Raw genomic sequence first — 14,163 nt, 5'->3', positions numbered from 1 at the left:
TCAGACCAAATTATGCGAAGTATTTGCTTATTAGTTTTTTCCCTCTATCCCAAATAAATTGACATTTGCTATTAGGAAAAGGTTTGGCCCGAAAGTGCAAAAATGCGAAAAACTCTGGCTATGTCTTTGGCCAGGGAATGTATTCGCACACATACTGTATTCTAGATGATATGGCCGAAAAAGGACATTGAACGTTTCGGCATTTACAAATCGACTATCAGTACACGGAGGACATTTAACATTTGTGAGTTTTGCGATGGCTTGTGGGAGGGTCAGCTTTCTACAAATGGCAGATGATAGCTGATGGAACTTCCTTTGGATGAGATATAACCACTTTATAAAGCTAGCAATTCAATGCTGGTTCGAAGTTCGAACCTGTTTTAAACTAATTTTTATTGCTGAAGAAGGAGGCAAATTAGCAGAGCATTGAAGACACAATTTCTTCTTATTTATTTCCCCTTCGATTTTGATACATCACTTACCATTAGCCTGTAATCGTACCAGCAAAATGGCTTAACTTCTCCCACTTTGGTGACAATTCAATTGGAATCGAGAAAATAGTAGCAACATCTTGATAAGGAGGAAAGCCAGAGTCGAGCAACTAGGCTCCTTGGCAGAGGCAAATCCCGAAAATGCCGCCCAATAAGCAGCTCAACGTGAAATAATCTAAGGGCAGTAAGTACTTCCAAAGCAGTCACCCATCGCCACCCGGAAAATCGTCGACTTGGGCTTGGGAAAGTGCTACACTGGAAAGAACAGTGTGGTATATGGTATATCAATGAAAATATAATGGAATTATTTTTAACTCTATTATAACTATTTCTCATACATCATAATATTGATTTAGGTGTAATCATTATATGTACAAAGTACAAATGTACTTTCTCTTATTTAATTTACTTATTTAAGTATGTTTTCTAGCGGTTTTGCTACTCCTCGCTGCCTTTATTCCCTGGACGCAAATTATGCATTAAGCTGTAGAAAAATGCCCCATAATGTTATCAGTGAAGGCGACAATGCGACTGAATGGGAATTGTGTGGGCGGTGATTCCCCATCGGCAGTCGGGAGCAATCAAAATGTGTAAATTAGCAGTGGCAGGTAACAAATCCTCATCGTCGCCGTGATGTCCGTGCACATCCTCCCGTTACAAGGATCTTGATCATAGCAGACAGCAGAGAGCAGCCAGAATTGCAATTTCCACTTTAATCTCCGCTGCACACGGAGCATGGCCACAGTTTATAATTCCGTTTATAATTACACACAAGCCAGAAAGCCCTGCCTGCATTTCCAACTGCATTCTGACCCCAGGACGACAAATGTTGTCAACGCTGCAAAAGTGCTGGCCCAAAAACCTGGCGGCAACACTCCCCTAATTAGCGCAAAACTCGGCGGATGTCAGCTCAACCGAAGGAAACCGAACCCATCTCACCTGAGTAGAACTGACCTGAACCTCTGAACTGCTGAACTGCTGAACCTAACCAGCTCAGCTGCCGGATTTCGAGTGGAAAGTGGCATCTGGCGTGCGGCCTTTGGAATTTACAATTTCGCCGGTGGCGAAGTGCACTGGAGCCTCAGGTCGGAAAATCGATTGCAGTTTGGCCAATCAATTATGCACAGCCTGGAACCATAAGGACACAACGAGCTGCAGCACTGCAAGGAATTCGGCCAAGCGATTTATGAGTTTCTGCGAATTGAGCTAACTTTATAGATGCACAAAATAAATGAATCGACTTCAATTAAATTTGCGTATATGGCACTTAGAAAGTTTAGGAAATTACTGGTAATGATATAATATTTTAACCCTTTACCAACAATGGTTACATTTTAGGTAACTTTGAAAAATTTGAATTTTGAATTGGTCAAAAGATACCCACAACTTAACTGTCTAGTAGACAGCTCTACAAAATACTCATTTTTTGTGTTAAATTGTTTAAATATTTTTGTTGCTCACAGCTAATCATAAATTATGGTGTCGAAAGTTTCTCGCGATGCGATTTACGCTGCTGTCAAAAATATCCTGCTTAACTCACAGACCGAGGGACCAGACTGCCTGAAGACGGTTGAGCTGCAGATTGGGCTGAGGGACTATGATCCTGACAAATGCAAGCGGTTCCATGGAAGTATACTATTGCATCACCTGGCGGTTCCACAGCTAAAGGTCTGCGTCTTCGGGGATCAGGAGCACTGTCATGAGGCCAAAGCCATAGGGGTTGATTGCCTGGATGTGGAGGCTTTGAAAAGGCTGAACAAAGATCCCAAATTGACTAAGAAGTTGTCCAAAGCTTACGATGTCTTCCTAGCCTCCGAATCGATAATCAAGCAGATCCCAAGGCTACTGGGTCCTGGTCTCACCAATGCGGGCAAGTTTCTCACTCCTTTGGCTCGTGAGGAATCCATGAGCTCCAAAATCAAGATACTATCTACCAAAAAGAAGCATATGAAAAGGATGGAATGTCTTTCCGTTAATGTTGGCCATGTTGGCATGCACCCAGAGGAACTAGCTCGAAACATAGCAATATCGATCAACTTCTTAGTGTCCTTGCTGAAGGATAACTGGCAGAATGTGCGCTCACTTCATATAAAATCTTCCTTGGGCGTACCACTTCAACTCTATTGAAAGTATCTTGATCGAAGTATAAAGTGTAGTGTATATTTGTGTAAAGTATGCGTGCAATAAAATTTCCGTATTAGTATTCTTAAGTCTTACATAGGTATTTTTTTTCAACAAATATATTATCAGTTCAATCTGTGCAATCACCACAATTAAGCCCTTTTTTCAAAGCATTTTGTCAACTTTTTTTTTATCTTTTTGTCCCCTTCGCTTTTTTCTCAAGTATTCGACAAAATCTCAGTAAACTGTGACATAATTTCTTTGGCCTCACATCCCACTCTTTATTTGGCTTATGAGCAATCCCGTTTTTTAGCCCAGCGATATATTATAAATTTCTTCTCGAGTTTTTCGAGATGTGGTGGGGATTGGTCTAAGCCAAGCCGGGGAGATAAGACAAGTTCACGGCACATGCTGAGCACGCTAATCAGGAAGGCATTTTTATTGGGAATCCAGCAAGGAGGCAACAAATGTGCTGCGCTTGACTTATCCGCAATAATTATGGCTGTTTGTTGCTGCGTCGATAAGAACGTGGAAATAATTACGGCCTAGGCAAAAACTTTGATCCGGATGGGAAAACCGCCGCCAGATTGGCGCCTCCCATGAATACTGAAACTAAATTACAAATTGTAATATAGATTAAAAAAACCAAAGAAAAGCGAGCAATGTTTTTTTATATTGTGGAAATAAAACAATTGTATTGGACTTAACTAATTGTATGTAAGTTTAAGCAACATATGTATTTTTAATGAATATTAATTCGAGTTTTCTTATCCAAAATGTCCCATTATTTTGGCCAAGTCTTTCTCAGCTGAAGCGAACTTTTGGTATGCAAGCGGTATGGAAAATTTGTCATCCTGAAAAGAAGTTGCTAATTTCTTATTCAAATTAAATATGAGCGGCTGCTCCAGCCTTGGAGCTCTTGGAAAACATATCGGAAAACTCAATTACGAATTCATTTCGCTTGTCAACTTTGACATCCAGGCAAACAAAGTCGGAGAAACAGATATGTACGCACATCTAGGGGATGGCAAACGCTGTTACTAATTTCAGCTTGTAAACATATTTTAACAAAGATGTCAACAACGTGTGATGCACACCCACACCCCAAAAACGGCGACTGATGAGGGCACAACAATTCCATCTGGCCAAGTGATATATGTCTTTCATATAGAAATACCATAAACAATGTCATTTGACATGCAAATTTATTTATGAAAATAACAGACGCAGGAAATACAGAAACAAAGCGTTGCGAGGAAACAAAAAATCACGCACACACGCCCGATGGAAAATGAGCTGCTGAGCTAAGGAAAAACCATGCGACAGCAAAGGGGAAAACCAGCAAGCGGCAAAAGATTCAAGGAAAAACCAAAAGGCTAAGGAAACGGCAAGAAAAGGAAATTCAAGCGTAAAGCGAAAGTAACTTAAGCAGCGGCAAACTGGGCAAATAAGCTGACGATGGGTGGTAGGGGGGTTTGTTGGGTAAGGTCGTTGGGTGGGAGGGCAGTGGGTGGTTGAACCCGGACCACAAGGGGAAAGTTACGCCACTCACCCCCACACACACACAAACGCACATGCTGAAAATTCAACAGAATGTGGCATGGAAGATAAATTTTTTTGTATCGATCCCCATCTCAATCTCTTACCCATTGTTTTCCTGTACTGTCTTAATATTTCGGTTTAAGGGCATTACACTTTCCTCAGCGGGCACTGGAAGCAATCCAGCTTAACTTCCGGTCTTCGTCTGTTAGTTAAAAAAGGAAGACTTAATACGTGTTACTATTAAACCATTTTTGGAGCTTTAACAGAACTATAAATGATTTTCATGCAAGTGCAAAAATTCTTAATTTAAAGAGCAAGTGGTGTACAAAACTGATCCATTTGACACTTTAATTCATTTTCAATGAAATTAATATGGTGCCAAGAGCATCTCATATTCTTAATTTTAATATCTTAGTTCCATCCTTAAACATATGTCTCCTTCTATTTTTCCTGTTGACTCATGGCAAACAAGGAGGGGGTCGGGTGTGACTAAGGGTCGGGGTCAGAACTCTCCAGTTGACCCAACTCCGATATCTTTATGCTTGATGCAGACAGCCAGGCGAAACAATATGTGTGCGCACAATATTTTGATAAGTGTAAGCAAAAATAAACATTCTGTGCAGGGAGAAGAAGCCTCTGGAAAAAAGACAGCAGCTAAAACACAGACAGAACCCAAAACTTGGACGAAAAACAAATGGAAAGTCGAGCCAAAGAAAATAAGGAAACTGATTTTCCTTCTTCTCCCGATTTCACTTAAGGGAATTCAGGAACATTGACCATTGTTGGAGAAAGTTTCAGACCATCTCCATTTTTTTTTCGTTTCGCTTATGCGTGAGTTTAAAAGTGTGGGGCAGTCCCTAGGTGAGGAATATGACTTTTTGAGTGAACTACTTTAGTTTTTATGACATTTGCAGACTTAACATAAGTAGGACTCAAAACAAAAAACTACAAACTAGAAAAATCTTCTTAAAAATTGTATAATAATGACGTTTTCCCAGTGAAAATAGTATTTGCCACTCAGTACGACTTAATTGTTATTCCAAGTACGAATTTTTTGCAAGCCATCTAAGTCCGTTCTCTGGCATAAGCTTCTTCATCGTGGTTGACGAACAAAATATAATTAGGCATTTGCCGTATTTGTTTCAATCTGCGTCGCGTAATATTAATATGCCAAACGGCACTCGTGGCGGCCGAATGCTCTTGGCCTGGCCAATAACCAAAGCTAATTTACTCAAGACGCCAGCGAATGACCTCGCTATTTGTTTCGGCGATGGGGGCATAGCGCAAACTTGTGACCTAAATTATGACTGGATCGCATGTGAATACGGCCATTACATATATCACGTGATTCTGAAATTAAATTGAGCCGCTTGAAATGCAAATTTGGGTACAATCAAAAAGCATTTTCCGTGAATTTGCTGAATTATGGAAACAGAAATTGCACAAAACGAATCCTTCACATTTACACATTATTTGTTTCGCAGCCCCATCGACATATGTTAATGTTCTTCAAATTACAAATTGGGTTGACTACTCAAATGGAATTTACATTCATTCTTCAAATTACAAGGGGCTGAAAACAAAGGCGATGCATTAATTATTTGTTTTCCAAATGGAAGTAGACATTAAAAGCAAATTTTATCAGTAAATTGTTGGTGCATTCACTTCCTATAATAAAATATGTTGATGCATGATGATCACTAATTTACAAATTTCTATTAGTGTTATGATGTCATTATGATAATATAATGTTATAAGTTCAATTCCTGTTAGGGTGCTTATAATTTATTGATAGCTTTAATTATATTATTTTAAATATTTGATATACCCAAATTTGTTATCCACGCAAAAGCAAAACACCCCTAATACCCATTCTTGCATCCACTTAGTCCGATTTCAACAGCATATGCGTAAAATTTGCATAAAAATAACACCAACAACGCTCACGTCTCGGTTGAATTTTGATTGTGACTCCTGCTTCTTAATTTGAAATCTCCCACACACACATTGTAAACCTCTAAGAACATCCCCATCTGCCAGCTGGAACCCCGACCAAGGGATTTTGTGGCTCAAGAGCTTTAGACCGAAGACTTGTTGATAGGGGTTGACCAAGGCGACCAGCTCGCCACTAACCCTTCGCCCTTTTGCGCCAGACAAGCGAAATCGATTCAGATTTAAATGTATATTTTCAATAGATAAGCCAGCAATGTTCCAGCAGCTTGTTTGGCTCCATTGCACACACACCCCAAATGATGTATAATGCACTTAAGTGGGCGAGTATAGATACAGATTTTGAGAATCTGATGGATGTGCGTCAATAACGGGAGCGTGTGCAAGTGATTTCACTCTGGTTTGATTCGGCAATCGAGCAATCAGCCATAGTTTAGCAAATCGAAAAACTTATTCCATTTGGTCGGACTAAAGTGGCGTACATGGCAAGAAAATTCAATTTGGATCGTAGAGTGCGGAAATAAGCCGAAATAATCCATAACTTTCGGCGATACAAGACACTACACTACACTGCACTACACTATCTAATTGGTAAGCGATCGATGTATTTGATATTTTTCGATTGATTTTCCCAGTGTAGGCGACTGCAAATTGTGCGGCAGAAATTGCGGTGCCATTGTTTTAAGTGGCCGAAGAGTCATACTCCAGCGGAGAGTAGAACTGTGGCCAACGACAGCGAATTTCATGGGCCGCAAACTGTATTTCCGCTGCGGCAAATGGGTCCATGAATGAAAGGCTCTGGCCCAATGGATGCATCAACATTTGCTCTTTGAATATTTAGTATTATGTCACATGAACTCATAAATGTTTCACCTCCGTTCCCCCATTTTTCCGGCTATCTCCGGGTCATCATTGTCTTCTGTCCTCGAATATATAGCCATATTCTGGTAGTGGCTGCTGCTGCTGACAATGATGGAATGCTGTTTGATGTTTGATTGGTTTGCCTTTCCAATGGCGACATTGATATGAGTTTCTTTCGGGCGGAAATCTGTGGTATGGGTCTGGGACTGATGTTCCTGATGGTGATTGTGCTCCAAAAGGGGCGGAATACAAATGATAAATATAAATAGAAGCCCAGCTTTGCTTTCGATTGGGTCAGCCTGATATGTAGTTAATGATGGAGTGTCAGTCTACGGGAGTAAGGGGGAAAAAGAGTTGAGCGCGCAAAAATAGATGAATGTATTAATTTTTTATTGCACATTTACTTCGACACACAGGGGAAAGTTTATTCCATTTATAGAACCCTCATTTGTGTGGGTTTCATCCGGGCCATGAATGGCAATTCTTTACAGATACATAGTTTAAAGTTACGCTAGATACATTCATTTAAATGATTCGAGTTCTTTAACTGCTACCGGGAAACTTTCATTTTCCAGCCTTGAATGTCGTACTCTGAACAATTTCACGCTAAATCCAAAGCTAAACCCAAAGGCACATAAATCACAGTGCGAAACTTTTGTTTTCAGTAATCACTAGACACCCAGACATGTGCATGTGTGTGGGTGGTTGGCCTTACACTCCTATGAGTGTGTGTGACAAAACAGTTAGTTAGTTAGTTGATGTTGCCTTCCAAGCATTTTCAACTAGTGCAACACAAACAAAACTAACGTAAATCAACAGCAGCCGCAGCAGCTCATCATAAAACTCATTTGGCTCAGTCCACCCCCTTTTCCAACCCACCCACTTCCGGCCAACCACCCCCTTCCCCTTGCATCACTTGACTGTGGCAGAGGGGTGGGCAGGGAGTAAGCGGCTGAAAGTGAGAAGGACAATGCCAAAATGCTCATTCCGTTGACTTTTTTTAACGTTTCCGTTTCATGACCACAAAAATGGACAGGCACTCAAAAAAACATAGTTCGCGTGGAACTTTGGTTGTATTTTGATCCCATAAAAAAGAATGCCATCAACCACATTTTGTTGCTGCAACCAAAAATTTGAATTTAAATTTTAAAGCAAAACTGTGCGTAGAAGTTGAGGTAAAAGCACAAATATAACTTAACTTAAAAGTATTGATTGCATTTTGGAAGTTACAACATTTCTTCAAGTGCATGTAGGAACGCATGGCACCCAAATTAAGTACAACAAATGAGTCCGTAGGCAGCCAGTGGGGGCGAAGGGGGCAGGTCAATTCCAGAGCCAAGGCAAACAAGGCTGGCAAAATAAATTTCAGTTATTGATGGTGCTAATTTGTCATTTGCCTGGGCCATATCTCAGACACATTTACAGGTGGCCATGAGCCCTGTCGAGTGACATGTCAGTCAGGTCGGAATCAGGGCCTATATGTTGGACGGCCCAGGATATGGGTCTGGCCTAAGCCCCAAGGAGGTGCTTCCCAAAAGCTCCTCACGCGCAATGAAATTATAATTCCTCCGCAAGAAAAAACTAATTATTTAAGACGGCAAAAAACAAAATTGGGAGAGCAATGAAATTTAATCGCTTGCGCCAAATTAAACATCACGAAAAAATTTGACAAAATAAAATATTGAAAAGGGAAGCTTACTTATGCTTTCCGTTTTGGGGTATATACATTGGCCAATAAATCTATTAGACTTAAAATAAATATTTTTCTTCAACTGAATTTAAAATACAGTTGTAGCTGCTCACTACCTTTTACTTATTGTAAGTTAGTAAATCATTTAATAATTGTTATATAGGACCCCATATTTTACTTCGGTATATTTACACTCCATAGCTGCATAACTTAATTGAATTATTCAAAGCCTTTGGTAAAATGTGTCGCTAAAGCGTGCAAATATATCATTACTGAGTCATCATTGGCTTGAAACTGCGGCAAAGTTAATGCTGCGCTTCGTGGAAAAATCTTAAGTAAATTTTCGTCGCAACTTTTTGCAGTTGGCGTCGCTGCCGGAAAAACCCAGGCAAGCGGAAATGCGAAGGCACAATTAAAAGCCACGCCTCCCATCCCCCAAAAAGGGTTTCTTTTGCTGGCTGATGTTGGGTGTAATTAATTTGCTCTTCTCAAACATTTTACGCATCGTTTGCTTGTCTTTTGTCTTTGGTGTAAGAAACTCGAAGAGATCCTCGCTGACAACTTTAAGGAGAAAGTTGCCCAAAAAAAAAAACGGGATTGTCAAAACAAAGCTGCAGAAAGCCCAACTCAATCAGTGAAATCTTAATGCCCAAGACTCTACCACAAAGTTATCTGGCTCTTTTTAGACGCCTTGAAATATTTGTCAGAATGCCGCCCAAACAAAGCTTAAATAAACTAATTTAAGTTTTCCTTTCTGCACACAAAAATCATGTCGGCTGATGGTTTTTTAAAGCTTTCGTTTCGGGGTCCAGTTTTTGAGCCTCGACTTGGCCAATTTGGCACTGCAAAGACATTTTCCCTATTTATGGGATTGTGTTAGTTTCCCGAACAGTCCCATCATCACCAGAATGAATGTCGGTTGCCAACTTAAGTCTAAAATATGAAAAAAAAAGAAATGTGCTAAAAAAAAGGTTAAGACACTGTAAAAAAAAGGAGCAGCACTTATCTCGCAATAAATTTCAACCTCTTTAAATAAGCTGCAACATACATTAAAAATTAATAATCTACTTAAGAAATTATTTCTAATTATTTATATAAGGTATTATATTATATTCTACAGAATAGAGAAGTAGCTGAAAACTTGATAAAGAAATTCCCTTGGTTTTTTAACGATTTAATTCAGTTGTGAATCACGACCGAAAAGCATTATTACCCCACACAAGTTTTTGGTCCGTGGACATTCACATTTTGGCACGTTGTTTTTGTTTCGAGCTGACTTTTCGGACCATGATAATGCCAACTTTAGCGCATTAACGTTGGCCAAGTCAAGACCGGTTCAAAGTTCAACATTCCATCCGAGCTGAGGATTCCCGGCTTTCCTGTCCGAGGCACAAATTTGCATATTTGCGGTTGCGGTGTCCGACGCATGTGAAATGCTTTTTTATCCTCATTCTCCTTTCAGCTCCTCATCCTGCTCCTTGTCCTCGTTCTCGTCCTTTTTTTCCTACACTTTTCCCTGACTCTCATGTTTCGTTTTTGGGTGCGTGTGTGTCAGTGTGAAATTTAGCGCCACTTTTTGTCGCATTTTTTGGCCTGACAACATTTTTCGGCCATAATAGACTCTGCATAGAAAATGAGACCGGTAATTTGATGGCACCACATTGTAGGCAAATATAGGCAGCCTGCGGTCCACTGTCCTCCCCACTTCCTTTCCCCTCTCCTATGACTAGTATATGTGTGACCTTATCCTGCTGAGTGTGCATGTGTGTCAGTCACTTGTGTGGTCAAATTCACAGATAACATTTGAAGGATGTTTGCTGTGTATTGTTTCCCATAGTTGGTAGCTCAGTTTGTGGCAAGTCCCAGGAAAGATGAATTACTTAACCAGCACAACTTTAGTAGAAAAGAAACTTGTTGGCTTAGGTAATCGTTTGTCTCCTAAGAAAAAACATGAGATTTAATATAATATTTTAGTTCAGGTTTAAGCAAAACTGTAGTGCATTATAAAATATTGAATGACAGACAAAAAGTACCATCAAAATGAGCATGTAATAAAACTAGCTGATTTTACATTTAAAGCGCTTTTACATATTTCTCCGCAGCATGCTTTAATTTTAAATAAAAAGTTTTAAGTACACAAATTTAGCTGTGAGTTCCGTGAGTTCTCATCCCAACGCCGTCTTTTAAATGCGTTCTTTGTACTCAGTTGGTTTTATTTCTTGTTTGTCGGAATTGTATTTACATTTAAGTGGCTTAAACAGGCGAGAGTAGCTTTCGGCAGCGCACAAGTACTAGCAAACTTCCACCTGCAGCCGCTCCAGGCTCTTCAGCTCCTCCCGCCCTCACAGTCCCACTCCTTTTACCTGCTACGCACTTACACAAAGTTCGCGCTCAATCAACCCTGTCTTGAGCCCACTTAACACGCCCGCACCTCTTGCACTCGCTTTCGCAACGCGCTTTGATTTATTTGCCACTCCCCTGAAATTTGGCAGTCGCCTCTGCTCTCGACAATTGGCTTTGCGGCTACTTAGGCCTTCACTTCGACACCTTAAGAAATAGGAGCCAAAATCCCTTCCAAGTCCTAAACATCCTACAATCATTACTAAGTTAGGTAATGTTAAGACTAACGACTTATAAATCGATCTGTAACTGAAAACATTACAATAGCTTTAAAGAATCGGTTCTTCTTTTCATCTATTTTAAGATTTATGAAGTGGAATTTCCACACTTACTAAGGTCTTACATATTTTGTATATTCATTTATGCACATTTTGTCCGGAACGTAAATCTACTACGTTTCTTTTTCTCTGTGTGGGTACGTGTAAGCTCAATCTGTCAGTGTGCGTGTGTTTGCACGTGTCAACAGTTTGGCAAAATGTCCAGCACGGCGTATACGCAATGTGCCGGGTAGTTGTATGTATTTAAGCCTAAATTATTAACCGAACGGCAACGGGAGCAAACAATATTGCTTTGCCATAAACACACACGCACACCAAGTACAAACACAAGCACCAGCACACACGCACACACTTACAGCCGCACTAATACAGAGCCAAAATGGGTCGCAGCGGCAATTTCATGAGTCATTTAACCGAGTTGTGCGAGTGGAGCGACTGAAAAGAAAGGGAAGGCAGAACGGAAGGATCGATGGATGTTTTTGGGCTGCCGTTGTCGTATGCCACATGATTATGTTTATGAAAGTGGCCATGTGTGGAGTCCAATCACATGTACACACCCACCCACAAACACACATGTTATTGGACATTCATGCCGTTGAAGTGCGCACAAAAACATAAACACGAAATCGAAAAAAATAAAAACTTGCAGCGGATACGTTTGACCGGTCTGAGTTTTCCCACACAAATGTAACGACACTGAAAGAATAAGGGATGTTAACAATTATCTTTTTTTCATGTTTTTATATTCATACTTTTATCAGAAACGATAATATATTCAGAAGAAATAATTCAGAATAATTCAGAAGAAATAAAATAAACATAAACCTTTCGTTTAGCAAACAAGCACTTAAATGTTTTTTGCAGTGTCGGTCATTGTGTGCTCATAAATACAAACAAGAGGCACAAGGAGAGCGAAGAAGAGTTTGGGAAAGCGGAAACACGCCACATTCACATCCGCATTTGCCTTTAATCCAAACCTCATTTCGCCATTGCTGCTGAATCGACAGAGATGCAGAGAAGTTGTAGAAGTTTGGGTTCCCAGGACTAACACAAAAGTGCGGAAATTAAAACATATGTATTTATAGCCGCACACTTGGACTCGTATCTGTATCTCTGAATCTAAATCTCACTGCAGAACAAGAAGGGCGTTTGCCTCTAGCATAAAACTGACCTTATTCAAGAAAAAAAACATACAGCTGAAACAACAACAGCAAAATATGCATCTGTGTAGGGAGCGTGAATAACAGAATAGCTCCATAGAATGCTGACTACTCTGCAAACCGATGGAATATGGATTATACAAACAAGCTTGTATAAATCAAAAAAAAATTTGAATATTTTTACACACAATTAAAAAATTTGATTTAAAATACACTGTACACTATTTTATTTAAACTTAATTTGAAACAATCCGGAAAATACACTTTAGAAAGCACAAAATATCCAAGAGGGCACCCAAGTGAATCTAAGTCTGCCTCATCCTACTCGAGTCCATTTTTCTATTCTTGTTGCCGCCGGTAATAATCCTCTTTGCCACGCCCCCAAAACCGAAGGGGAGTATAGAAGGTGGTGCAACTGTTAAGCGATAAGGGTTAAGTGGTAATAAAATAATGGCTAGCGGGTGTTTTTTAAACGAATATATTTTCAAAGGAGAATTTAAAAAATATTGAATATATTTTAATTACAAAAATATTAAAACCATTTTGTTTTTGGAATTTTGTTAAGTACAGTGAATTCTTTTAGTCTTAAATGCAATACACATTACTAGTTGCGGCCAAGTTGCGGAACACATTAGCCATTCGGCGGGAGCTAATACGAAAAACAGCTTAGCGCATTAAGTATACGACGTGTTGGGCGAATGACCGCTACAAAGCGTATTTAGCTCTTTGTGTTCGAGCTGGTGCGGTTCCTGCTGAATAATTTCGTTTTAATAGGAGAAGAAGCTTCTCTGGCCACTCTTCGTTCCCCATTCTTTGCCGGCTGCAACTGCTGTTAAAACTTTTAATTTAATTATAGTTCCATTTGTGGGCAGTGCACACATGCTGGGTGAAGGGTTCAAGGCAGATAGAACAGACACGCATAAGACTTTGCGGATTATGGACCGTAATAAATGTCCGTACACACGTAAGAAGCCGGGCAAGCTTTCGTATTTATGCACACATTTCCACAGAGGGGCACTTAAACCAATAAGAGTTGAACGTTGCAGTTTTCATGGTTCAATTGGACTTAGCATCTATACAGATAGGAGTAGAAAACTCGAATTTGGATTAAACTTTTCTTGTAGAAATATCTGGTTCCAAGTTTCCTACATCAATTTAAATTTTGATTTTTGGAAATTGTATCGGAATACCAACAAATAATCATAATTACTGAAACAGCTTAAGGTAGCATTTCAGATGAATAGAGCTATTATTTCGACTCCGACTGTATTGGGCTGCAACTTTACCCTATGCACATATATTTTAATGCTGATTATCTTGGGGCTGCTCAGCTGGGGGAGAAATCTAATAAAATACTTTCGGTGAGGGCAGATTGTGTTTTTTGGCCGATGCAGATGGAAATCGGAAGAGCCCACAGCTTGGCCTTAATTAAGCAATGGCCTGGTCCCAGCCAATCTGCTGAGTGATGGACTTTATGGCCAAGTCCCGAGAGCAAGCGTATTTATGGCAAATTAAATAAACCGCACGGAGCTCGGCCATTTATTAACGCGCGGATTTTCTCGGCCGTCTTGTCATTGATTTATCAATTCAATGCTGTAACAATTCAATAAACCTTCAGGCGAAAAAAGCCGCAAAATAACTGAGCAGACTGAAGGACGATCTGAGCCGAG

General features: G+C 39.9%; 1 protein-coding gene across 1 annotated transcript; it reads left to right on the top strand.

Annotated features, from left to right (window-relative positions):
• Nucleotides 1-1,877: 1,877 nt before the first annotated feature.
• LOC6606329 (60S ribosomal protein L10a-2) lies at nucleotides 1,878-2,703 on the top strand. The gene has a single exon (XM_002031098.2). The coding sequence runs from the start codon at nucleotides 1,968-1,970 to the stop codon at nucleotides 2,616-2,618; it is 651 nt and encodes a 216-aa protein (XP_002031134.1). The 5' UTR covers nucleotides 1,878-1,967; the 3' UTR covers nucleotides 2,619-2,703.
• Nucleotides 2,704-14,163: the final 11,460 nt, after the last annotated feature.

Source organism: Drosophila sechellia, chromosome 3R (genome assembly GCF_004382195.2).
Source record: "Drosophila sechellia strain sech25 chromosome 3R, ASM438219v1, whole genome shotgun sequence".
NCBI classification, from domain to species: domain Eukaryota; kingdom Metazoa; phylum Arthropoda; class Insecta; order Diptera; family Drosophilidae; genus Drosophila; species Drosophila sechellia.
The sequence above is the reverse complement of the archived record's forward strand: the minus strand, read 5'-3'. Positions and strand labels throughout refer to the sequence as shown.